This window comes from Sus scrofa, chromosome 17 (genome assembly GCF_054392235.1).
Source record: "Sus scrofa isolate SSC_HxYL_T2T_F1_AM1 chromosome 17, Sscrofa_HxYL_maternal_Yorkshire_Landrace_v2.0, whole genome shotgun sequence".
NCBI lineage: Eukaryota > Metazoa > Chordata > Mammalia > Artiodactyla > Suidae > Sus > Sus scrofa.
In genome coordinates, this window is record NC_139399.1 from 29,800,428 (window position 1) to 29,828,180 (window position 27,753).

The 27,753-nt window shown below is 39.0% G+C and overlaps 1 protein-coding gene across 9 annotated transcripts in view; it reads left to right on the plus strand.

Annotated features, from left to right (window-relative positions):
* The window catches only part of NDUFAF5 (NADH:ubiquinone oxidoreductase complex assembly factor 5), a 28,818-nt gene extending 3,992 nt beyond the window's left edge, over positions 1–24,826 (plus strand). For 2 of the 9 annotated variants that reach the window (XM_003134261.6, XM_085004523.1), the window contains 8 exons: positions 2,857–2,904; positions 5,515–5,618; positions 8,655–8,694; positions 12,335–12,532; positions 18,351–18,411; positions 24,033–24,116; positions 24,462–24,544; positions 24,715–24,826. In XM_003134261.6, the coding sequence (XP_003134309.4) occupies positions 2,857–2,904; positions 5,515–5,618; positions 8,655–8,694; positions 12,335–12,532; positions 18,351–18,411; positions 24,033–24,116; positions 24,462–24,544; positions 24,715–24,807 (711 nt within the window). In that variant the 3' untranslated portion in view covers positions 24,808–24,826. Of the gene's footprint in view, positions 1–2,856; positions 2,905–5,514; positions 5,619–8,654; positions 8,695–12,334; positions 12,533–18,350; positions 18,749–19,047; positions 23,186–24,021; positions 24,117–24,461; positions 24,545–24,714 lie in introns of those variants that run through there. The other 7 variants (XM_085004524.1, XM_013985086.3, XR_014832828.1 and 4 more) reach the window with 6 other exon arrangements.
* Positions 24,827–27,753: the final 2,927 nt, after the last annotated feature.

The following is a 27,753-nucleotide window of genomic DNA, read 5'->3' on the forward strand; positions in this document are numbered from 1 at the left end:
CACTAAACTGCAACAGGAGTCAAGGGAAAGGAAAAATCAGTGGAAATTCATTTAGTCAAAAGCTTCTGAAAGGGCACAGAATCCAACCTGGGATTTGAAAGAATCTGGATTGGTGTCTCATATAAGTCAGAAAGAGAAAGACAAATACCATATAATGTCACTGATATATAGAATCTAAAATATGGCACAAATGAACATGTGTACAAAACAGAAACAGACTCACAGACAAAGAGAACAGACTTATGATTGCCAAGAAGGAGGGAAGAGAGAGTGGTTTGGACTGGGAGTTTGGGCTTAGTAGATACAAACTATTACATTTAGAATGGATAAGCTGGATTAGCAATGAGATCCTGCTATGTAGCACTGAGAACTATATCTAGTCACTTATGATGGAGCATGACAATGGGAGAAAAAAGAATGTATACATGTATGTGTAACTGGGTCACCATGCTGTACAGTAGAAAAAAAATTGTATTGGGAAAATATCAATTAAAAAAAATAGATTGGATAGGCAATGAGGTCCTACTATATAGCATAGGGAACGATATTCAGTCTCTTGGGATAGACATGATGGAAGATAATATAAGAAAAGGAATGTATACATATGTATGACTGGGTCACTTTGCTGTGTAGCAGAAACTGGGACAACATTGTAAATCAAATTTAATTAAAAAATAGAATTAAAAAGAAAGCCGTAGGGTGTGTTACAGTGATGGTTAAGGAAGATGAATTGGGGGATGGTATGCAGAAGGGATTGAAGAAAGTAGAGGACAGAGAAACGGACCAATCAGAGGGCTGTGGTCAAAGTAAGTGCAGGCAGGAGAGAGAAAGGCCTGCCACCCATGTGGAGGGAGCAGGGTATAGAGGAAGGGATGTGTGAGGGGACCTAGCAGAATCCATAGGCCTTGAGGGAATAGGTAAGCTCTCTGGGGCCAAAATATAGAAAGGAACCTTCCACAACTGTGCTTAGGGGTGGGAAAATGAGAAGGAGTCAACAAAGATGCTAGGCATAGTAATTAAGGTTGAAAGTATCTTCATAAAGTATTTGATTATAAGAAGCAGAAATCCTCTGAAGCCAGTTTAAATACTAGGACATTTATTACTCAGAGGCTCTTATGTCACTCATGGATCCAGAAGTATAGTCAGGCCTCACAGGGATGGAGACATTGAAACATCAGAATGAAGGTCCTGTTCACATGCTTTCTGGGATTACACAGATGCTGCACAGCTGCCTTCTCCGCCCCCCCTCCCCGAAAACTATCCCTGTGTTTGTCAGTGCATGAAGTCCCATTGGTGTGCTGAAGCCACCACCTGCCAGCTCATGAGCGCTGGCTGCTAGCATCTCTTCCCAACTCTGTGTTAAATGACATCATTTCAATAGCTGAAAATCAGCTGCGATGGGAGTTTATGCTATGGAAGTTGGCAGATGCTACAAAGCTGTCCCCCACCAAAAGCCAGCTAGTAAACATTTGCCAGCACCTCACCCCAAAGTCCGCATGCTCCTCCAACTCTGGGAACTGGACCTGCCTCCAAGTCTCTCAGCTGAAATTTTCAGGTGAGAGATAGGGATAAAAGTGTGACTCACCTAATTTTCACCCATCACTGATGTGTTGGAGCTGGCTCATGAAAGCCATTTGTGCACATCTCTTTCTAGCTCTCCACTGAACAACATGTTGGTCCTGTGAAACCAACTATTGTTGGAGCAGTTAGTTACACTGGAAATCGGCAAACACTACAGCTCAGGGCACTTTTTTTTTTGAGAGCCTGTAGTTAAACATTTACTTGTATGACAGTTGCCCTCAGGTCATCAGCAGTGGCCAGATAATGTAGGCTAACCTTCCCAAATTATGGACAGAGATGTTCTTTATGAAGGGGATGTGGGTGAAGTGGAGAGGATCGACATTTCTAACAATGGAGGGGGCCAGAGTAGAAAGTCTTGAAGAAGTTTCCAAGAGACCATCAATAGTGCTGAGCTTCAGAGAGGTCAAGTGAAGTTGGACTGAGAGCAGTGAGAGCAGACAGACTCTTGTAGTTGGTGAACAGGTTATGAGTGATCTTTATGAAAAATGTTGGTAGAGCAGAGTGAGAATGGAAATAGATTACCCAGAATTAAGGGGAAGGACAGTGAGGAGTAGAGTTGTGGATTTCAAACAAAACAACCAGAAGGTGGTTAGAGGTGAGATTTTTTTCAAGATTGGCAGACTTATTATGCCTTTTGTAAGGTGAGGGAAAGAGACACAGAAGGGAGATTTGAAGATGGTGATAGAAGGAGCAGGATCCTGGAGAAACGAGAGCACAATGGAAAGTGGTAATCTGGAAAGGAATGTCATGGTTTCCTCCCCTTTTAGAAGGAAGAAAGGGTAGTTGAAACAGGGAAAATGAAACTACTTAGCACCCTCCCCCAGACACACACACAGTATCTTTGTTTGTTAGGTCTTTCTTTACTCTTTGTAAACTCTTTGAACAATTAAAAGGCAGGAAAACCATTCCAGATCTTGTGTGGCACAGAATGGGGACCAGCTCTCAGACTATTATGCCATGGAAAAGTTAGCACATAAGCTTTAACCATTGGAGTAAATTAATGATGTTGATTATTCACATCTGTGTTCTTTATTTTATTAAATATTATTAAATGTATTATGTATAGGGTTGGCTGTATTTATTTCTATGTAACTTAATAAGTGTTACTAAAGATATTTTTGTACCATACTGATTATATGTGGAAAAATACCCTTACAAAGCTGAAAGTTAATCTATAATTAACACTTCTTCCTTTAGCAATTTCGACAGTTGTTTTGTTACTGAGGTTTTCTTTGTTTGTTTTTATATTATCTGATCAACGTTATATCATTGCAGGAAACCGTTGGAAAGTTTTTTCAAACAGACATTGCAGAACATGCTTTGGTAAGTAGCTTTTAATACTATTGGGTTCCGATCTCCTGATTTGGTTTTTAGTTCTTTATTTCTTTTATTTATTTATTTATTTATTTATTTATTTTAAATTGTTTTTTTTTTTTTTGGTCTTTTGTCTTTTTGTTGTTGTTGTTGTTGTTGCTATTTCTTGGGCCGCTCCTGCGGCATATGGAGGTTCCCAGGCTAGGGGTTGAATCGGAGCTGTAGCCACTGGCCCCGGAGCTGTAGCCACTGGCCTACGCCAGAGCCACAGCAACACGGGATCCGAGCCGCGTCTGCAACCTACACCACAGCTCACGGCAACGCCGGATCGTCAACCCACTGAGCAAGGGCAGGGACCGAACCCGCAACCTCATGGTTCCTAGTCAGATTCGTTAACCACTTCGCCACGACGGGAACTCCTAATTTATTTTTTTATTTTTTTTATATTTTTTAATTTTTTTTGTCTTTTGTCTTTTTGTTGTTGTTGCTGTTGCTATTTCTTGGGCCGCTCCCGCGGCATATGGAGGTTCCCAGGCTAGGGGTTGAATCGGAGCTGTAGCCACCGGCCTACGCCAGAGCCGCAGCAACGCAGGATCCGAGCCGTGTCTGCAACCTACACCACAGCTCACGGCAACGCCGGATCGTTAACCCACTGAGCAAGGGCAGGGACCGAACCCGCAACCTCATGGTTCCTAGTCAGATTCGTTAACCACTGCGCCACGACGGGAACTCCTATTTCTTTATTTTTATTTCCCTCAGAATGAAATTTGTTTTTTTTTTTTCTGATTATAAGTATAACCCACATAAAGAAGAATTAAACAATACAGGAACTATAAAGGGAAAGGAAAAATCACCCCCAGTCCTACCACTCAGAGACAGTCACTGGTAGCATTTTGGTCTCTACCTTTGTAAACATATAACTGTCTCCCCAACGTAGTTTTATACAAATGGTATTATGCTAACATGCCATATTTTTCACAGAATACCATTCTTTTATATTAATGATACACACACCTATATTATATGTGGATGAGAATATTCCATATGTGGATATGAATATTCTGGTTTATTTAGCTAAATTTCTATTGAGGAACAATTATATTTCTGGTTTCTCAATAACCAGCACCGTGATGAACATCCTTATAGAAAACAACTTTGGAGTTCCCCTCGTGGCACAGTGGAAATGAATCTGGAAATGAATCCGACTAGGAACCAAGGTTGTGGGTTTGATCCCTGGCCTAACTCAGTGGGTTAAGGATCCGGCGTTGCTGTGAGCTGTGGTGTCGGCCACAAATGTGGCTTGGATCTGGCATTGCTGTGCTGTGACGTAGACTGGCGGCAGCAGCTCCGGTTAGACTCCTTGCCTGGGAACCTCCATGTGCTGAGGGTGCAGCCCTAAAAGGACAAAAGACAAAAAAAAAAAAAAAAAAAAAAGAAAGTAACTTCTTGTGTTTGATTTATTTTTCTCCCTGGGAATAAATTCCTAATAGTGGAATCAATGAATGGATTAATTGATGTTCATCTTTAAATTTTTAATATACATCTCCAGACTGTCCTCAGATTGAGCAAAATATTAAATAAAAGCACGTTCTTTTTTCTTTAACACTAGGCCTGTTATTTTATCTTTGTCAATCTAATAGGCAGAAAGTAGATTTAATCATTTTTATTTGCATTTGATTATCAAATAGCTGTTGATAGGTTTTGGCTATTGGTGTTTTTTATTTAATTAATTAATTAATTTATTTATTTTGCTTTATAGGGCCACACTTGAGGCATATGGAAGTTCCCAGGCTAGGGACTGAATCTGAGCTACAGCTGCCAGTCTATGCCACAGCCATAGCCATGCAGGATCCAAGACATGTCTGCAACCTATACCACAGCTCACGGCAATACTGGATCCCTAACCACTGAGTAAGGCCAGGGATCAAACTCACAGCCTCATGGATATTGGTCAGGCTTATTATATTACCGCTGAGCCACAATGGGAACTTCTGGCTATTGGTATTTTTTAATCTGTGAATTTTGTAAATAATTTTGCCTGTACTTTGATCCTTTATCTACTTTACCCTTGGAGTGTTTTTGTTCTAGGTGGTTTGGAGGAACTTGTTTTTTTAGGGATATTGATTTTTTTCCACGTATTTTGTAAATATTTTCCCAAATGTGCTGTTTACATTGTTTTTGCTTTTTAGAAATTTTGATTAGGTTATCATAAAGTATATCATCTTTCCCTTTATAGTTTCTGGGTTTTGAGTCATGTTTTATTAAGCATTTTCATCTAAGTATAAAAGTGTTCATCCACATTTTCATTTAGTTCTTTTATGGCTTCAGTTATTCCACTGAAATTTTAGCTTTCTGAGGTTTATTTCAGTATATTGTGGATATCCTGTTTATGTTTTTCCAATTAGTTGGCTGTTTGGTCCAGCTGGTCTTAGTGTCATTTAAGAAATATTTTCTTAGTGCTTTCTCTGTGGCTCCTTTTTAAATTTTCATATTTTTTATTTTTTGGAAGGACTAGGAACTGTCAAGTAAATATAACATTGATCTAAGTTTAACAAACAATGATTGTGTTAATTAAGATGTTATATAAATGTTTCTGAATTTTTATTTTTTAACCTTTAGAAAAATACCTTAGAAATGGAAATTCCTACTGTCAGTGTTTTAGCTGATGAAGAGTTTCTTCCCTTCAGAGAAAATACATTTGATCTAGTGGTTAGCAGTTTAAGGTTGGTAATATGTTTGTACTTTTAAAATATATGTTAAAAGTAGACAATTTGTATTTTAAAGTTTTGATATTATAAGGTAAATAAAATAGATAATGGAGTAAATTCTTTTTTTTTTTCTCTTTTGGCCATGCCCACCGCATGTGGAAGCTCCCAGGTCAGGGATCAAACTACAGCAGCCACTCAAGCTTCTGCAGTGAAAACACTGGATCCTTAACCCACTGTGCCACAAGAGAACTCCGAGAATAAATTAAATTCTTTTTTTAAAATTTTATTTATTTTTTATTTATTTATTTTTTTTAGGGCTATACCTGCACATATGGAGGTTCACAGGCTAGAGATTGAATTGGAGCTAGAGCTGCCAGCATACACCACAGCCACAGCAACACAGGATCTGAGCCAAGTCTGCGACCTACACTACAGCTCACGGCAACACCAGATCCTTAACCCACTGCACGAGGCCAGGGATTGAACCCGCAACCTCATGGTTTCTAGTTGGATTCGTTTCTGCTGCGCCACAATGGGATCTCCTAGAACAAATTCTTAATAACTTTTTTTTAAAGTCACAAACCAGGAGTTCCCATTGTGGCTCAGCAGGTTACAAACCCGTAGTATCCATGAGGATGCGTATTCAATCCTTTGGCCTTGATCAGTGGGTTAAGGATCCAGCCTTGCTGTAAACTATGTTGTAGGTCGCAGATATGGCTTGGATCTGGTGTTGCTGTGGCTGTGGCATAGGCTGGCAGCTACAGCTCTGATTTGACCCCTAGCCTGGCAACTTCCATATGCCACAGATGTAGCAAAAAAGAAATGTCACAAACCAGTTTTCTTGGTTTATAAGCTGTAAGTTTTCTCTGGTAAAGAATTATAGATTGGGGGTTCCCACTGTGGCTCAGTGGTAACAAACCCGATTAGTATCCATGAAGTCATGGGTTCGATCCCTTGCCTTGCTCATTGGATTAGGATCTAGCACTGCTGTGGCTATGGTATAGGCTGGCAGCTGTAGCTCCAATTTGACCTTCAGCCTGGGAACTTCTATATACTGCAGGTGTGGCCCTAAAAGTAAAAGAAAAATAAATAAATATAAGAACAAAACAAAAAAAAGAATTATAGATTGTTTGCTCCTTAGCAGAGATAATATGCTATTGTACCTCAGCATTTTTTTTTCACCCAATTTTCTTCAGTTTGCTGAAGCTCATCTCTGATAGAAGAGTTTTTCTTCTGATGTAACTTAGTTCCGTATTGATGGTGGCAGGAGTTTGAAGGAGCATATGCTTTGATATTCAAATGTTAGAGTACCCTTGTGTGCTCATTCTGACAACTAAAGAAAAGTTCGTATTTACTTTAGCTTTAATTCTTCTACACTGAAATATATTCAAGGTTACTTTTGGTTACTTTTTTCCCTTTGTGCTTCCTACTGTGTCCTTCCACATTTATTACACAAACATATATTAGAAATTTTCATTGAACGGATTATAATGTATAAGGCACTGAATGAGATGCTTTGGGGAATACAGAAATGAATTCAGACAGGGATCCTGTCCTCAAAGAACTCAGCGTTTAGTAGAGAAAATAAAATACTCTCTGAGGAGCTTTATTTTTCTTCTCTTATTATTATAGTCAGGTTTTCTCGCAGAGATTCAGCATGCGCAGTTCAGTCCTTTTGATGGCTGTTCTTGGGGTGACCTATCATCATGCTTTGCCTAAGACTTTACCAGTGTCGGTGCTGGAAGGCCTGTGTCCCAGAAAACCCATCAGTTCCAGGCAAACTGGGAGTTGGTCACCCTTGCTGTTTTCTCTAGTGAGTTTGCAATTTTTTCCCCTGCTTTTTGAAGTATGCTGAACAAACTTAGAAAAGTATTCAGATTCTGTTGTGAAACGAAAAACATTATAGAGCCTTGGTCTAAGGGAAAGAGCCTGGGCAGGGTATCAGAGCCTGAGTTTTCACTTTGGCTCATCTACTTACTCTTTTCAAGTAACTGCTATAATTCTGTTGCTTTCAGTTTCCTCATAAGTATGATAGAGTTTATAATGTGACCTTAATTTTTAAAGTATCAAATAATTGTTAGAACATTTTATGAAAGAGAGGTGTGAGCTTAAACATAGTGTGTCCTGGAGGTCAGCATGAGGATGCCAGCTCCCCTAGGAAAGGGTGACCATAATCTGCAGAGGCTAATTCTTGTGGTCACTCCACACCATGCTCTAAGTGGTAAGTATTTAGAACTCTGGGTTTATTTATTTACCTTTTTTGTGATCTGAAAAAATGTAGAATGTTATTTACCACAAAACCCACTGAGTTTTTTTTTTTTTTTTTTCCCCTTTTGGTCTTTTTAGGGCTGCACCCAGGACGTATGGGGGTTCCTAGGGTAGGGGTTGAATCGGAGCTGTAGCTGCTGGCCTATGCCACAGCCACAGCAACGCCAGATCCAAGCCATGTCTTCCACCTACATCATAGCTCATGGCAGTGCCGGATCCTTAACCCACAGGCCAGGGATCAAACTTGTGTCTTCATGGGTACTTGTCAGATTTGTTTCCGCTGAGCCACGACGGAAACTCCCCCACTGAGTTGTTTTTGATGAGTAATACTATTTGCTTTGGGAAAATTATAGATCTGCTGATGAAGTTTTTTTTTTTTCTCCCACAAAAGTTGCGTTTAGAATACTATATATCTCTACTTTACTTGATTACTATATATCTCTAGTTTACTTGTTTAATTGGTGAGCTTCCTTTAATATATCATCAGGTGGTTATTTTTACTACTTCAAATGGATTCTCACAATAGCACTATTTAAATGAAATGCCAGATAGGAATGACTTTATTTTTCACCCAGCTTACTTGTGATATTATTAATATTTAATATATAACATAGGTAAGGTTAAGGTGTACCACATGATGGTCCAATACATGTATATATTATAAAATGATTAATTATCTTTATTATAAAATGTACACTTTTTTGTAGCTTATTATACTGGTGATATTTATACTAATTAGTAGTTCAAATTAAGCTAAAACAAGTATATGTTTTCATGTTTTAGTTTGCACTGGGTGAATGACCTTCCTAGAGCACTTGAACAGGTAGGAATCTTTTGTTGATTCTAATAGCCTGTTATTTTGTTTATTATTAGCAACTTACAGATATTTCTCTTTTTACACATAAAGTTATATATGATTTCCGTTTTACATTTTTGACAGTTGGAAATGGAAGCAAATCAAAAATTTTTATCTTGTATGGGCCAGACACAGTTGGTACCCTTGGGTATATTGAGCAGTACATGAGTGACTCCCCAATCCCAGAGAATTCAAGAAATGTAATTATTGGAGTTCCCATCATGGCTTAGCGGTAACAAACCCGACTAGTATCCATGAGGACATGGGTTCGATCCCTGGCCTTGCTCCATGGGTTAAGGATCCAGTGTTACCATGACCTGCAGTGTAGGTCACAGACACTACTTGGACCTGTCGTTGCTGTGGCTATGGCTCCGATTCGACCCCTAGCCTGGGAACATCCATATGCTGCATGTGTGGCCCTAAAAAAGACGAAAAAGAAAAAGAAATTAATTATGGAGATGTTACTAAAATTTTCATAAATATTTAAAACTTGTGCAATAAGTAAATATTTCAAAATTGTAGAAACTTGTACAATGTCTTATCATACCATAGGACATTTTCTGTGCAGCTTTCTTCCTTAGTTGTCCAAAAGTTTTTTGTTAAGTAGGAACGTAGTCGTCCCTATTTTTACCTTCCCCAGGCTTCATACTTAGTGCTGATAAATATTTGTTGGTTGGTATTTATCAGCAAGCAAGTGAGAGGTGGGTAAAAGCATTATGTTCAGGGGAGGGAAGGAAGGAGATCACCATGGTTTGGAGTGGTCTAGGAAAGCTTCAAGAGGAAGGAATTTCTTGTATGGGGCCTCAAGGGGTAGGTCAGATTTGGAGTGGAAATGCATTCCAGGAAGGCAGAGTCCTGGGATAGATGGGAAATAGAAGAGACTTGGGAACAGGAAAGGACACAGGGGAAGCCTGTCAGGATTAGTATAGTGCTGGGACCAGATGTAGGAGGATTCAGGTGACGGATGAAGGAATTTACACTTTTTTCTTGGGGATTTTCTTTTTTTCTTTTTTCTTTTTACGGCCGCACCCATGGCATATGGAAGTTCCCAGGCTAGGGGTCAAATCGTAGCTGCAACTGCTGGCCCCTGCCACAGCCCCAGCATCACAGGATCTGAGCTTCTGCAACCTACACCATAGCTCATGGCAATGCCAGATCCTTAACCCACTGAGCAAGGCCAGGAGTGGAACCTGAATCCTCATGGATACTAGTTGGATTCATTTCCCCTGCACCACAACGGGAACTCCTGCAGTTTTTTCTGAATGTAATTCAGAGCCACTGGAGAATTTTGAAGAGGAAAATGACATGATGAAAAAGCTGTTTGCCAATCACTGAGCTCTGTTTTTCGTATGTGTTAAATGACTCTACAAAATAGCTTCATTTTGCTGATTAAGAAAACTGATGCCAGAGATTGGTTACATTGAAGAGACTATTTCAGTGGTCTAGGCATGAGATAAACTAAACCTAGCCGGCAGTGGTAGGAGTTAAAAGGAAGAGGTATTTAGGACTCTGAAAAGTAAGAATAAACAGTTTGGTGGTAGAACTAAAGATCAAAGAGAGCCAGGCATCAATGCTTGCCATAAAGTTTTGGGTCTGGATGCCTGGAGTATGATTAGTAAAAGTAGGGGAAAGAACAGTAATGATCAGGCAGAGGGAAGAGAAAATTGTATTTAGCAGAAATATGGCAATTGGAAAGGGGGAGTTGATTAAGAATAAGTGTTGTATGTGTGTTGGATGTGCTGGGGGCAGGTAGGAGGGGGTTGCCAAGAGAGCGGTGTCATGACAGGCAGTTGAAGATGAGTTTAGAGTTCTGGGAAGCTTCCAGATTCAAGGTAGATATTAGAGTCCTTCTTGTGATGAGATAAGGAGAAGCTGCAGAGCACTGAGGACTAAATTTTAGGCCCTTGTTATATTAAAGTTTGGTGGCAAGACCAGGAAGAAACACTAAAGGAGCAGAAGGAAAGAAAGACTTTTTCCGTCGGTTTGCTTATATAATTACTTCCTAATATAGTAAATATAAATTCAAGATGGATACTTTAATTAAAAGAGCCTACTGTGATTTGGGTTCTGATTTACTTCACAGGCTAACCTGTCCTGTAATGTTCCTCATTGTTGACAATAGTGAAGAGTCAAAGCTTGTTACAGATGGTAGTCCTAAGAGTCATTGAGTAAACGTTTATGATCCTGGAATTCATTCTGGCTACTATTTTGCTTAAGTTATCTGTTAAAATTTGATTTTGTTTTAAGCCTGAAAAATAAGTCGCTTAGTTTTCCATATGTTACTAGATTAATTAATATGTTAAGATTAATATTTAACTAAAATGTTACTAGGTTAATATTGTGAATCATAATAGTTTCTCTAAATTAGCTTTGTGGGAATTCCCATTGTGGCTCTGTAGGTTACAAACTCAACTAGTATTCATGAAGATGTGGGTTTGAACCCTTGCCTTGCTCAGTGGGTTAAGGGTCCAGCCTTGCTCTGAGCTGAGGTGTAGGCTGCAGACACGGCTCAGTTCCTGTGTTGCTGTGGCCGTGGTGTAGGCCAGCAGCTGTAGCTCTGATTTGACCCTTAGCCCAGGAACTTCCGTATGCCACAACTATGGCCCTAAAAAGAAAAAAACAGTTAGCTTTTTCTGTATAACAAGCCACCTCAACTTTGTGGTTTAAAATAGTAATTTACTTAGCTCACATGTTCATTAGTTAGGAATTTGAGCTAGACCCAGGAAATTCTTCTGGGTCTGGCTTGCTTCACCATATGCCTGATTGCTGGTGGATCGTCTTGGAGCTGTGGAGGATGGCTTCAGCTGGGACGCCTGGCTGATCTCTGCTCCCCTCGGTTCTCATCCTTCACCAGGCTTGTTACAACATGGTAGCTGGACAGGGTCCTAGAAAGAGGATGGGAGCAGCAAAGCCATTGAGACCTCGGCTTGACACTGACACACTGTCACTTGCTCTGCATTTTTTTGGCCACAGCAAGTCACAAAGATCACCCAGATTCAAGAGAGGGAAACTAGGCTCCGTCTCTTACTGGGGGTTTACAAAGTGACACTTCAAAGGTCACAGAAACAGGGAGGACTGTGATTTTTTGCAATCTGCCACATTTTAAAATTTTTTCTTTCAGTATTTCTTATTATAAAAGTACACTTTGTCTACTAGAAAATTTGATGTATTTTATAGAGATTAACCCTATCAGTGATTGTTTATCTGCCTTTACAACAATATTATCCTGATATACCTTTCTTCCTTTTTTTTTCCCTCTTTTTAGGGCCACAACCACAGGATATGGAAGTTCCCGGGCCAGGGGTTGTATCAGAGCTTCAGCTGCCAGTCTTCACAGCAACGCCAGATCCTTAACCCACTGAACGGGGCCAGGGATTGAACCTGCATCCTCAGCAGTCGAGTTTGTTACTGCTGAGCCACAATGGGAAGCCTGGCAATGCCTTTCTGATGGTTGTTTAAGTGTTACTTATGAAATTATCAGGTTATTAATTTGACAAAGTAAAAAGGGTAATCATAAAATATTGATTTAGATACCTTATATTGATTCTTTTAACATTTCTCTGTATATGAAATTTTGAATAGTTTTGTTGTCTTATATTTATTACAGATTCATTATGTTTTAAAACCAGATGGAGTATTTATTGGTGCGATGTTTGGAGGGGACACGCTGTATGAGCTCCGGTGTTCCTTACAATTGGCAGAGACAGAACGGGAAGGAGGATTTTCCCCGCACGTCTCTCCTTTCACGGCTGTCAGTGACCTAGGACATCTGCTTGGGAGAGCTGGCTTTACTACACTGACTGTGGTAAGTATCAAGAGAATTGAGAAACCCACTACTTATGCAGTGAAGAAATCATCTTTTTATCTTGATTGGCAAAGGTAGGAATGTAAAATTTATAGTGTTTGTTACCCAAATAATTAAAAAAAATGGATTTAAGTTAACAAGGACGCTATTTTCTAAGACCTGCTACTCCATCAGAATCTTTAAATCCAGAGTGAGGTGTATTAGGAGAGTTAGAGCATCCTGGGTGATGGGGCAGGGGGGTATATGTTTAGAGCAATACCTCTCCCACCAGCCCTCAAGTGAAGTGACACTGGATAAGGCAGAAATGAAAAAATGTATTCATGAGGCCCAGGGTTAGATCAAAGTTAGAGAAGGTAGGTTGGGGGCTGTACACCATCAGGGCTGGAGATGTCTGGAAAGAGGACTCGGAGACCATCAGGGATGAAGAAACAAGGTGTCAGCACGGCACAGTGGTGGTGCAGGGTGTTGGTGTCTGACAGTATAATGTGGGCCCATACCTTCCCCTTTACTAGCCAGGGGAATTTGGGGATTTACTTCACCTCTCTGAGCATTCTTATTTTTTTTTTTTTAATGCAAATGTTACTTACTTCAGGTGGCTTTTAGGATTAAATACAAAGAATGTGAAGTACCTGGACCTTTGCAGTAAATGTTCAACAAATACTAGTTTCTATCCTCCTCCTCCCTCTACTCCCTCTATTTTCCAGGCCAGGCTTCTAACAGGGAGTCATCCAGAGAGACTGATTCCCCCCTTTGGAGCCCCTCCAGCAGCAAAGTCATTCTAGAAAATGTCATTTCTGCCTGCAGAGAATGGACTTGCCATGATTCTCTAAACCCCTCAGGCCTAGAAACATCTCTAAACCTGATTAGAAGAAATAAGAATTTCTTGATGAAGAAAGTTTCTCATTTGCATAATTAAAGATAATAGGCTTAAAATTAAAATAACTTTTAAAAGTGATGTAGTGTGAATATATTTCATAAAGTCAACCATAAAGGCTTGTTGTATCCTTCCCTGTTTTGATAGAAAGCAAGGGCGTAGACCAGCAGGGCCTCCATGTTGGAAAGGGGCTTCCAGGGAAGGGAAGGGACAGGAGGCTAGGAACTGATGACAACCCTCCTAATTTCACAGCTGTGTCTTCTATAAACTTTTAAATGGGAGTTCCCGTCGTGGCGCAGTGGTTAACGAATCCGACTAGGAACCATGAGGTTGCGGGTTCGGTCCCTGCCCTTGCTCAGTGGGTTGACGATCCGGCGTTGCCGTGAGCTGTGGTGTAGGTTGCAGACGCGGCTCGGATCCCGCGTTGCTGTGGCTCTGGCGTAGGCCGGTGGCTACAGCTCCGATTCAACCCCTAGCCTGGGAACCTCCATATGCCGCGGGAGCGGCCCAAGAAATAGCAACAACAACAACAACAACAAAAGACAAAAAGACAAAAAAAAAACCAAAAACTTTTAAATGGCTTGAGTCAGCAGAAACTGCATTCTGAGATGTGGGCGCCTGGAAATGGGAAAGCTTTGCTTCCCATGAAGGTGCTGCTTTGTAATTAAAACAAACACTGTTAATACAGGCAGTTGTCCATTGAGGGATCACTGTATATTTTTAAATATATGTTTAATTATATAAGTAATACAGATGTATTTTGGTTATAAACATTACACTATAAAGTGACAGCCTGTCATTCCCTCTTAATCCCCCAAATCTTAGCTCTTTCTTAAGAGCAGCAGTTCTGAAAAGTTTGGTCTTAGGATCACTCTACAGTTAAAATCATTGAGAACCTTAAAGGGCTTTTGTTCACATGGGTTATATCTATCAATATTAACCATGTTAGAAATTAAAGCGGAATTTTAGTATTTATTAATCTATTTAAAACTAACAATAATATACTTATTACATGTAAACATGAACACCCTCCTTTTTGTGAAAAAGAACTGTTTTCCAAAAGAAAAAAAAAGTTGAGAAGAGAAGAATGTCATTGCTTTACATTTTTACACATTTCTTTAATGATATAATTAAAGAGCTAGATTTGCCTGTCTGCTTCTGCCTTCACATTTCTGGCAGTATCACATGTGAGATAACTTCTGAAAAGTCCCATTGTGTCTCAATGAGAGAATGAGCGCTAAAGAAATCACATAACATCTCAGTATTACTATGAAAATAATGTAGACGTTGTGGACCCTGAAGTGTCCTGGACACCCCAGAACTCTCCAAGTGACACTTTGAGAACTGCTGCGCTGGAGATAACTATTATCAGTCTAGTGTGTAGTGTTCCAGATTTCTTTTTACACAGTAAATACTTTACTGTATTATATATAGATACATATGTTTATGTGTTGATTTCTGAAACACTTTTTGCTCTTAACAGTATATTTTAGAGACTTTTCCTAATCATTACGGATGTTTTTGTCCCCCTTAACTTCTGCATATTATTCCCTGGTATGACTGTACCATGGTTTTATTTAACTCTTTCCCTAATGACCGATGTTTAGGTTTATTCCAGGTTGTTTTTTGCCAATAGAAACAATGCTGAAATGAATATCCTTCTCTTCTATTTTCATTTATTTATTCAATCTTACAATAAATACTTGTTGAGTACCTTCTATGTGCCAGGCACTTTTCTAGGTACTTGGAGATGGTAGTGAACAAAATGGACAGAAATCCCTGCCTGCCGATGGATCTACAGGGGGCCTTTCGGCAGATTTTAAAGAGCCCAGGAACGTTGGACATGGTACACACACTTGGTTTTTGTTGTTCATATGTGGAGGGACAGAGCCTGCTGTTTTCATAAGCTCTTGAGAGAGAAGTGCGACTAAAAATAGATCACAAACCACAGGTTTAAAGCATTTATCTCTAATAGTTACTTTACTTAAGGAAAAGAATATCTTTATAAGCATTGTCTCTCATGTTGCTATTAGAAACCGAAATGAAAAAAAGAGAGTCTCTGGGATTTTCTGCTAAAAAGTGTGGGAAGGGATGTAGGAGAGGAGTGACTTGGAGAGAGAGCTGTTCTTTGAAGCTTCCTGGGGTGATGTTGAAGAGTTTGCAGCCATTCATACGGGTTAGTCAGCATTATTAGGGGACTGAAAGGTTGTTGCCCATTAGAAAAAAGGTGAGACTTCTATTCTGAGTTATCAAAAGAAAGTTAAATTATGTTTAACCACACGAAGTTGTCTATGGTTGTAAAGTGGGTTGTGTGTTCTAGAAAGATTGCTACTAAAAATGTTTAACCTGACATAATAACCTTTCAAAGCCCACATTTCTGTTAATTGGATAATCTATTAGTTCAGAATACCTTCCCCATATTATTCTCCAAAATTAAGGAGAATGACTCAATCATTAATAGAATACAAAAATATTGGGATATAGTCTTCTCTATAGTTTATAAAATTAGAGAGTTGCTAATTTAAATATAAATCTATATAGATTTGTTCCTTGAGACATGTGCATTTTCTGTAATGTGCTATATTAACATTGTATCCTAATTCATTGTCTAAAAATACTGTGCAAAAAAAGCTTTTATATAATCAATTATACAGGTTGATGATGCATACAACATTATATGTATTACTTTTATACTGTAGTAGATTTTTATTTTTAAAGTGAAATCAAGTTACATTAATATCATATAATTATGTTTACATTTATATGACCTCTTAGTGAATTATTTTTGGAGCTTTTTGGCATTCTAAATGAAGCTCGTTTCCTTTTAGAATAGTTTCCAGACTAGTGTATTAGGAGAAAATTGAAGATATAATCTATCTTAATTTGAATAAGACCTTTAACAAGGCTATTGTGATATTCTTTTGACTGAGAAGATGGTGCTTTTAGTTGGTTTTTCATTGAATTGTTTTTTTCAAAGAATATTTTTTAATGGCTAGGTGTTAGCCTGGAAGGAATTTCGTTTTAATCTTAGAATAACTTTAAAAATAGTTTTCCAATGTTGAAAAATATATAGAAAAAAATCGACTATCCAGAGATGGTCTTATTAAAAAGTGCACATGCAACCTGATCCATGCATATGTTCGAATAAAAAAACAAACAAACAAACACCCCACCTATATAGAGAGTAATAGAGTGGGTTGAAAATGAAAAGAAATCTCCTCCTGACTTCTGACACCCCATTCCTCTCCACAAGGATGACCTTTGTTAACCCTTGTATAACCTTTCAGAACAATTTTCCCTCATAGACTGGAGTGCAGTTATATCACTTAAATGTACATATGCAATGATATATATACTCTTTTGCTTTTTTCTATATGTGCTCTTTTTCCCTCCAGTCAATAATATCTGGGAGATCTTCCCCTACAAACATAAGTCTACTGCATTCTTTTTGACAGCTATAATATTTCGTTGATTATATATACTTTATTTAACCTATTTTCTGTTAATGGACATTTAGGTTGTTTCCAGTTTGCTGTTTATTTTTCTAATACTCTTCCAAACAGTGCTTCAGTGCTTTTTCTTTCACATAATCATCTTGGCACGTCTGCAAAATCAATTTCTAGTGGTGGAATTACTGGATCAAAGAATCTATGCATTTCAAACTTTGATAAAGGCAAATTACTCTCTGTAAGGTAGCATTAATTTACATGCCTCATTAACTGTATATTAATTTCTTGCTTATACTTTTTTATGTAACTCTAAGTTTTAAAAAAACAGGTAATTGGTCTTTTTATTTTGCATTTCTTTAGAAATTAGAATGGATGCTTTTGATAAGCATTCTTTAGGGTTTTGTACTTTCTTCTGTGCAACATTAAAGTCTAAAATTGGGAGGTATACTTAACATTTTAGATAAAACTGCAACTCACAAAAAGATCTAGATACTTCAAAAGTGGTTAGTGTCATTAAGATGAAGTTTGAGATACTGTAGCAGTTTGATAGCAAGCTTGAAAAAACACCTAAGTATCCTATATATTCAGAGCTAGTTTCTGATATAGACAAACCCCTATGTTTTAGTGGTCAACACAGAATTTTTATCACATATCAGCCATGCTGGTTGGGCAACTCATCTCCATCATGTAGTTGTGGCATCCAGCCCCTGTATCCTCTAAGGTCATCCCAGCAGCGATGGCCTGGGAAAGGCCCACCAGCTCTTTATTACCTTGCCTCCACCACACTCTTATCTTGCCAGAAGAAATGTCTGGGGTTGTGAAGTGTCAAGGAGTACCTGGATGTTTGCGGGGCATCAGTGGTCTCTGCCACTGTACCAACATAAACTCCTGTATCAAACTTCAAAAAGAGTGGAGCGTCATCGCCCAGCTATTCACTTGAGAAATAAACTGTGTATGTGCCAGGCATGTACCCTCTCCTAAAGTAGCCATGCAGCATTGCTGCAGACCTGGGAGCAAAATGAAAGCATCTTAGGCATGACCCTGCATGGCTTGATTCTGGTGCCACATTTTGAGAGAAAGTGATTGATATTGACTGTGTACAGAAAAATGAAGTTAGAACATGTAAGGATCTATAAATTTTGCCTAGAAGCCTAGCCTCTCCCTTTAAAAAAACTTATAGTGTTCTGGAAGAATTTTCAAAGACTTGAAGAAAAGGGTAATTGTTTGCAGAATGCAGAATAGACTTATTCTGTGTTATTCCCAAGGAGAGAATTAGAACCATTTGATGCAGTTTTAGGAAGATTACTGTTAAAATGGTAGGCATTTATCCTGCAATTTGAAATCTTCCTAAATTAAGCATAAGCCCAATAAAGAATATTGTAAAGAAGATTCCTACTTACACTGAGAGATTGGTCTGAGGAATCTCTACATTCTATCTTCTAACCTGAACTTTTTGTCAAATATCAAATGAATATTCCTTTTTCTTTTTAAATAGGACACTGATGAAATTCAAGTTAACTATCCTGGAATGTTTGAATTGATGGAAGATTTACAAGGTAAGACTTTTTAGACTCTGAGGGTCCTATTTTGAGAGCCGACTATGGCAAGCACTGGGGCTTAGTATCGCGGATACACTGGATCAGGAGAGAGCAGACTGCCTTCATGGAGTTTAGGAAGCTTCCACAAAGATCAGTGTTAAAGACTAGAATTGCAATAAGTACTGTGAAGTAGAGGTACTTAGTGCTTTGCCTGCCTGGCAGGACTTTGAAGGTTCATGTAAGGATGGTAGGACACCTCAGTGACTTTCTTGTCTTTTTTTTTTTTTTTTTTTTTTCTTTTAGGGCCTCACTCATGGCATTTGGAGGTTCGCAGACTAGGGGTTGAATCAGAGCTGTAGCTGCCAGCCTACACCACAGCCACAGCCATGTGGGATCTAAGCCTCTGCAGCCTACACCACAGCTCACAGCAACACTGGATCCTTAACCCACTGAGCAGGGCCAGGGATTGAACCCACGTCCTCGTGAATACTTGGGTTCGTTAACCACTGAGCCACGATAGGAACTCCCTCAGTGACTTTCTTAGCAACCATTGGCAGCTCAGATCCAGGCACAAGGAAACAGGCAGTTGGGTTAGTGAGCGTGATGTAGGTCACAGATATGGCTCAGATCTGGTGTGACTATGGTGTAGGCCAGCAGCTGCAGCTCCAGTTCGACCCCTAGCCTGGAACTTCTATATGCTGCAGATGTGGCCCTAAAAAAGCAAAAAAAAAAAAAATTATGAGGTCTGATTTTTTTTTTTTCCTTTTTTTGCTGTTCCCACGGCATGTGGCAGTTCCTGGGCCAGGAATCAAACCCACACCACAGCAATGACCTGAGCCACAGCAGTAACAATGTCAGATCCTTAACCCGCTGTGCCACAAGAGAACTGCTAAGGTCTTGATTTTTTTTTTTTTTTTTTTAATTACAAAAATGGCATAGACAGTTTTGATGAATGGGAGAAGCAGAAGATGTGTTCTCTGAAACCAAAATGCCAGTCACCTGGGGGAGCCTTAATCTGGATCCTGAAAAGTTATAAGATTTAAGGCCAAGTGAGTTATAAAAATAAATACCTCTTGTTTGTTTACAAGTTTGTAGTTTTTCATAAACATTGTTATACTTGCTTCTCTAGTAGCCCTCTGGTAATTATCTTATCCAGCCCAAAAGAGAACACTTGCCTGTTAAAGGCAGAATTAGGCACTAAACTCTTGCCATTTTGCCTCCTGCTCTACACTCTCTTCACTGACTCTCCTGCTTCTTGTACCTGCCCATTTGTAATAAAGTCCATTTTACTTATCGTCCAAACTCCTCTGAATACTGTGCTTCTATCAGCTTTACAAGGGGAAAGATGTATAGTGAAAACTTACTCTTATAGTCACTCTTTACCCATTATAGTTTAATCAGCAATTGGCAGCCTTAGGTGGCAGGGGACCAATAATAAGTCACACAGCTCCTCCTGAGCTGCCCTGAGCACTTGGTTCCCCTGATCTAATCACAGGGACTGTTCATCCAAAGGCCTGAGAGAGAGTGGTGGTCTGATGATTTATCATTGAGACTCTACTGATAAACATATTTTTCATATACAGCATTTATATTTGTTCTCTGTAACAAATGCTGTGCTTATGATTCATTTCAAGAAAGAAAAGAGAGACTAGAAATTAGACCTATCAGTTTGGGAAAGGGTACTGCCCACTGATGTAAAATTTCAGAACTTATTCTCTTCTAGGTACAGTTCTATAAGGTTTTCTAATACTCTGATTTTACAGATGAGCAAATTGAAACATCAAGAAGTCAAGACTCTTGTCCGTGGGCACACTTAATCTGGAGTTAGGATTTGAATCCAAAGTCTTATACTGCATATTTGATCTTTGTGTATTTTTTTCTCACTGAAGTTAGCACAGATGTTCAGTAAAATGCACTAATCTTAACTATACAGCTGCTTGTATTTTTAAGCACTATATAAACCACAGACTAGAACATTTCCAGCCTCAGGAGGTGGCCTCATGCATCTTTACAGTTGATAACCTTCCTCCCCCTTAGGATTTTAATTGGTCAAATATTTTGGGGACCTCTTGCCTAATATTACCTTTAAGAGGCTTTGCCAGGGCTTTCCTTATTTTTTACTGTAAAGCCTTTTATCCAAATTCTGTTTTAGTCTTTAAATATCTCTTATCCTTAAGAGGATTAAGAGGAGTTATCTAAAGATATAACTTGTAAAAGTGATGTTTAACAAACTTGATGTAAACATTAACTGGTTGATTTTATATTTGTTCACTTTCCACTTATTGAGCATCTATCATGTGCCAGTGACTGAGCCAGTGTTGGAAGTCACAGTCCCTGATCTTAGGGAGCTTATGCTTTAGTAGTGAAAGAGACACACAGGAATAGAGAGACATATGCTTTCAACTGTAAAATGAGATAATTCTTTTTTTTTTTTTTTTTTTTTTTTTAAGTGCATGGAAGAATACAAGAGATAAACCCCTCAATCTGCTTAGAGAATCAGGGATACTTCTGCAGTAGAGGCAGCACCTAAGATGAAATGAGTTTGCTAGAAGAATGAAGGGGTGGGTGTACCTTTGGGCATGTGGGGCCTTACATTCCAGGCCAAGCAAAAGGCCTGTGTAAAATGGAGACTTAAGAGGCTATGCCCTGCCTCACTTTCCTAAGTGAGACACTGTACAGTAACTCAGTATTGCTTGAATACATTGAGTAGGAAGATGATGGGAAATGATGCAGGACAGTCCATCAGAGGCGTTTTAGACTTTATCAGGTTAGCCTTGCAGTGTCTTGGGAGAATTTCACACAGAGGAGGGACAATCAGATTGGTGTGTGAGAGCTCACCCACCAGTGTTGTTTATGAGTCACATTCATGAGGAAGATAAGACTAGCTAGCATGGTTAGCCTTCTCCCTGTGTGAGGAGACTGAGGCACAGAGAAGTCACCTGCCCATGGTAATGTAGTTAGTTAGTACGTGCTAGAGCCAGGAGTTAAGCCCAGTGTAGCAGCCTGACTCAGATCCTGAAACCTCAACCACTCTACCCTGAAAAGGTCAGAGGCAGGTGATAGGGGAAGAGAGTGGTCCAGGGGTGAATGCAGGAGGGGAGGAGCTTGGCAGACTTTCAGGTATGCTGCTTTGCAGATTGGAAGATGCTATTACTTTCACATTGGTTTTAAATTGTGTTGTATTTTTTTTCTTGATGGTTGTAGCATTTCTCCTTTAAGCTGCCATTATTATTAATTCACAGAAAAAAGTGCAGAATATTGACCTAATTTTACAAAACAAGTTGTGTGTTAGCCAGTGAGTGCATGAAAAGTTTTGGAGGCTTTCACAGTAGTTTTAAGTTATTTTTTGAGACATTACTCTCAGTATTGTTCCTAGTAAACCATAATTAATTAGATATTTTAAAATAAGCAGTTGAACTTAACCTTAAAAACACTGTGAGAGTCTTAAACAGTTACCTGCTTCCCAGACTTTTGTTATCCCAAAGTCCAGAGTTGGTCAAAAGTCCCCAGATATGTATCCCACCATGATGCATTATGAAGTTTTATCATTCCATTTTGAAGCTGATACAAGTGAGTTTAATAGAGATTAAATGACTGTGCCCCAGGTTAGGTAAGGGCCAGAACTGGGATTATGATCCTGGGTCTAGACTTTGCACCATATCACACTGCTTCACCAAGGAGAAGGGAAGTTCTCCTGTGAGGGCAGCATGGGCTCCCCCCTAGCAGCCAGGTTACCGTGCTATACAGTATTGCCCTTGAATTTCTGTCCCAGGAAGAGCATTATGTCTGCTAATTGTATTAGTATATCCTAAGACCAGTTATTTAGAAGGCATTTTAGGATTTCTAGTGCATTAAGTATTAACATTAAAGCAATGAAACCTGTTTTCCACTGGCGTTGCCTCTCTCTAATGTGTGAGTCAGTCATGGCGCTGGAAGTTAAACAAATGAAAGCACCACTGCTGTCATCAGCAATGGCCTTCCAATGTGCGTCCCACTTCACCTCCGGTCTCTGGATACAGTTGATACTCATTATGTGGGAGAATGTTTTTAAACTGGATTATGTAATGGGTGTAAAATGTTAGCACTGGAAGCCTTTAGAGATCATCCAGCCTGGCCACTTTGAGGACCCAGAGCAATTGATCTAAGGTCATGTAGCTGCTTCAGGGCCATAAGAATAAAGTCCATCTTTCTCTTCATGGTGCTTCATTTGCTAGTTTGTATGTCTTTTGTTCTTCATGAATTGGGGCTATTGTACTCACAGGCTAATGGGACATTGCTTTTAGTATCAGAGCTTTGTTATTTTATGGACTAATGGGAACCTTTTAGGATTGGAGAGATTTACTTATTATAGCTAATTTGTTGATTGTTTTTAATAAGGCCATTGAAAACGGGAAATTTTTTAAAATTCTATTGAAATTAATTTATTATTAATTTTAAATAGAGTGTTATAAGTTAAAGACATTTTATGTAACCTCAAGGTAACCATGGGTAAAAGTCTTGTTGGGAAATTATTAATTTTAAACTGCTAAAGAACACTGACATTAGGATGTTTATTGGTGTCTTGTGAAAGTAGAAAAACGAAACTAAGAAACTCATTTTTGACCAGTAGGCTATAGAGAATAAAGGTAGAGAATTTTTACTTTTTGAAATTCTTTTAATTTTGCAAAATAGTTTAAAATCTAGCCTTTCAAAGTAATTTTGACTGTATGCCTTTAAAAGTAGTAAATATACAACACTAATTTTTAGTGAATAATAGAATAACATAATCCTAGCTTTTAGCTATCAACTTGAAGGAAAGAAATCTAAAATAAATTTTTTAAATGTTAAAGAAAAGTGCCCCTGAAGAGAATGCACATAATTGTTTCCAAATCTGGGATCAGTAAAATGTTAAAATCTGAAAACACATCATAGCTTTGGTATTACTTAATGAGTCTTCAAACCCTCTTCTGAGTTTCACCTTCATACCTACATTTATGGCTTGGAAGGAGTAAGGTGTTGTCCCAATGTCCTGTCCTTCGAAGAGCAGCTAAAAGGGACATCAGATGTGGCATCAGTAGACTAAAGGCATTGCTTGAAGTTCCCATTGTGGCTTAGCAGGTTAAGAACCCAATATAGTGTCCATGAGGATGTGGGTTTAATCCCTGGCTTCACTCAGTGGGTTAAAGATCTGGCGTTGCCACAAGCTGCACCAAGGAGCTCGGATCTGGTGTTGCTGTGGCATAGGTCAGCAGCTACATCTCCAGTTTGACCCCTAGCCTGGAACTTCCACATGCTGCAAGTGTGGACTTTAAAAAAAAAAAAAAAAAAAAAAATTAAAAAGAAATACGAGCATTTACCAACTCCTGATGACTTACCTGGAAGGCTGGTCACCCTGCTTCTGCTCAGCTGGCTAACTGTAGTCTATTTCTGCCAAGTAAAGCTGCTTTTGGAGCCTGCCTCCTGAAATTGGACTTGTCTTAATACCCAGAAGCTTCAAGTACTTCTGCCTTAGACTTAGTAGCTGTCATCTGAGAGCGAAATTAGATTATTTTGGTTGTCTTACATGATTATTAGAGAGGGGGGATGACATAAGATTAAATCTGTGATATTGAGCTGCTCAGGGTATTTGCCATATTAAACTGCCTGTAGTGTGTTCTTAGGTATGGGTGAGAGTAACTGCGCTTGGAATAGAAAGGCCCTCCTGCACCGAGACACAATGCTGGCAGCTGCAGCAGTGTACGGAGGTAAGGGAGTAGACCTCTCTGCCCAGCCAGGCCCCACTGACCAGCTTGCCTGTCATCTTTATCCCCTGAAGTTGCAGTTTCCTTTCCTGTTAAGGCACCATCAGATTTCTTGTCCTTCCTTTCAAAATGCAGATCCTGTGGCTACATATCCTTTTTCCCAACTATTTTTCCTTTATTCCCTCTGTACTGTCAGCTTCTCAGTGCTGAGGATTTTTCACGTGAGGTGTGCTCAGAATCCCATGAGTATTCTATTACTCATTTCTCTTTGGAGGTCGTGATTTTGTGGAGCAGATTTTTTCCCCCACTTGCAGTTTTTCAGACTCTAACCATTATTTGTCTTTATAGAAATGTACAGAAATGAGGATGGTTCCGTCCCTGCCACATATCAGATCTATTACATGATAGGATGGAAATACCATGATTCACAGGTAACATTATTAAGACAGATCAGTTTTCTTAGTGGGTTCATGTTTCCATTTACTTTTTATTGTTTATTTACTTAGGGTGGGGATTTTTTTTTTAATATAAGACAGCATTAAGGGGTTTAATTAGTACTATATATGTTTCTAATATCTTTCATCTTTATCATTACTTTCAGGCAAGACCAGCTGAAAGAGGTTCGGCAACTGTGTCATTTGGAGAGCTAGGAAAAATAAACGATCTTATGTCGCAGGGGAAAAAATCTCAATAAATATTTTATTTAATATTAATGTAGTTCAGACTTTTTCATCACTCATGGGTAACTTTCACAACTACATTTATTGCATTTTGAAGCAGGAAGCAATATATAAGCTATTTGCTATCAGACTTTTCTAATAATTGGAGTAGCTAAACATTCCATCTATCTTTAGTAACCATTTCAATTTCACATGGTTTCTGTTTTCACTTGGATACCGTTATGTAGTCATTTGAATGTCTTATTTGCAGAGTCAGCCAGAAAGCAAGAAGATACTTCTCTGAAAAATCCATTTCCTCTATAAATACCTGACTTGATGGAAAAATGTTACTCATGCCGACATTCTGTACCTTTTTCTCCTTCTGATCTTTTGTTATTTAGTTGAGAGGACGTTAGCTGCAGTGATGAGGGGAGGAACAAGGTGGTAGGTTCTTGAGTGATCTGGCTCATTTAGAATTAAAATGTAGACTTTTATAACAGCTACTCTAAGATACTTAAATCAGAATTATTTGTGATACTCTTTTCTTTGCCATGCAGAGGAACAGGATTTTGAACCTCTTTAGAACTATTATGTAGTTTTGTACTTTGGAAGAGTGTTTATTTTTATTGAATCCTTCCTCACCTTTTTATTTTAAAAAACATGAGAATTCTAATAATTTCTTTTTCACCTCCATGCTCTGGGTGAGACCCCTCTCATTTTATACACTACCTTAGGTAAGAGGAGAATGTTTTAAAGAATTACAGAGGCAAAATCACATGTAAAGTATCTGCACAGTGATGAAAAGTGCTGTTTTGATTGCGCTTTGTCATTGTGGGCCTTTGGCACTGATATTATAATCCAAGTCCACTGTCCCATTATCATGATCAAAATGATGTGGATCAGAAAAGAAACTCATGGACTTGGAGAATAGACTTGTGGTTGCCAAGGGGAGGGGGAGGGAGTGGGATGGACTGGGAGTCTGGGGTTAATAGATGCAAACTATTGCATTTGGAATGGATAAGCAATGAGATCCTGCTGTATAGCACTGGGAACTATATCTAGTCACTTGTGATGGAGCATGATGGAGGATAACAAGAGAAAAAGAATGTATATATGTATGTGTGACTGGGTCACTTTGCTGTACAGTAGAAAATTGACAGAACACTGTAAACCAACTATCATGGAAAAAAAAAATCATTTTAAAAAATGATGTGGAAGCAGTCCGGCTTGGGCAGTGTAGAGTGGGTGGAAGAAGGTGATGACGAGGCAGCAGGAAGAAAGCTGGGAAGCACGCAAGAGTGAGCCTTCACCAGTCAGTGCCGCCGCCGTTTGCTGTCCTTTTCATGTGACAGCACAGCCTCCCCCTCAGCCTTAGGTGACTTATGGGATTTGCTTCTCTCTGTGTCTCTCTCTCCTGCCTGCTTTCCTTCCCTCTGCCATCCAATCACCAAGCTCCCTGAGTTGGGCTGTGTTTTACTTGGTAGACATTCAGCTTCATTTTGAATCAAATTAAATTATGTGGAAAATGTACCCTTTCAAAGACTAAATTATAGTTAAAAACCAATGTTTTATAGAAGAAAAAGAAATGATTGTTTCTGCTCTCTTTAGTTACGACAATCATTGATATCAGAAATTAGGATGCTCTTGGTAGCTCAATTGTTTTATTTTTTTTGTTTTTAATACAAAAGAAAAGAATACTTAGCAGAATTTGAGGAAGTATTTTTTAGTTTAATTTTCAGATTTGAAGGGACAGAATAACCACCAAAATCCCCCACATATTAAAGTGTAAACTGATGTCTGAGAAACTGACACATTCCATGGTGTCTGGGTTTCCTAAATGACACATATTTACATGCACTAATATATTTTTTTTCTTTTTAGGGCTGCACATGTGGCATATGGAAATTCCCAAGCTAGGGGTCAAATTGGAGCTACGGCTGCTGGCCTACGCCACAGCCATGGCAGCACGGGATTCGAGCTGCATCTTTGATCTATACTACAGCTCACTGCAAAGCTGGATCCTCAACCCACTGAGCGAGACCAGGGATAGAACCCACATCCTCGTGGATACCAGTCAGATTTGTTTTTGCTGAGCCACGACGGGAACTCTGTACTAATATTTCTTTTAGAGGATTGCATACAGAATTGTTGGTAGTTATTGCTGAGGAAAGGGACTGAGGAAAGTGTCTGTGCTGGTTCCGGTGTTTTGAACGTCTGTTGGCTTTGTAGGAAGTGGGCATAAACCAGGAAGGAGGCTTGTACTTTCACTTTATCTTTTTGTGAGTTTTTGATGTTTCTTACCAAGCATGCTAACTTTCATTTATTTCAGGCCAACAGTGAATATATGGATGGAGGGATGGGGCTGGGGAGGAATCTACCTTGAGCTATCTCAAAAAGAAGATCCACTGGTTTAAAAAAATAAAGAGGAATTAACACAACAAATTGAGGACAATTCCTGTTTAACATGAGTGACAGTAGTAAAATTATTTCTTTAGTTAATATCTGCTTGCCCTATCAAGCTTTGTTTGAAAATTTCAGGAAATTAAGTTTTCCTAATAGCTGTGTTTTCCAAATGATTAAGGACTCATCTTTTTAAGCAGCAGAACTCAAATGTCTTGTCAAAAATATTTCCAAAAATATGCTATAGTCTTCTTTTTTTTTTTTTTTTTTTGGTCTTTCTAGTGGCACATTTGCGGCATGTGGAGGTTCCCAGGCTAGGGATCGAATCGGAGTTGTAGCCACTGGCCTACGCCACAGCAATGCCAGACCCGAGCCACATCTGTGACCTACACCACAGGTCATGGCAATGCCAGATCCTAAACCCGCTGAGTGAGGCCAGGGATCGAACCTGTATCCTCATAGATGCTAGTCAGATTCGCTTCCGCCGAGCCACAATGGGAACTCTCAAAATACGTTACATTCTTAATCAGTGTATAGAATATAACTATTTCTTTATAACTCAACAGTTGTTATCACAACTT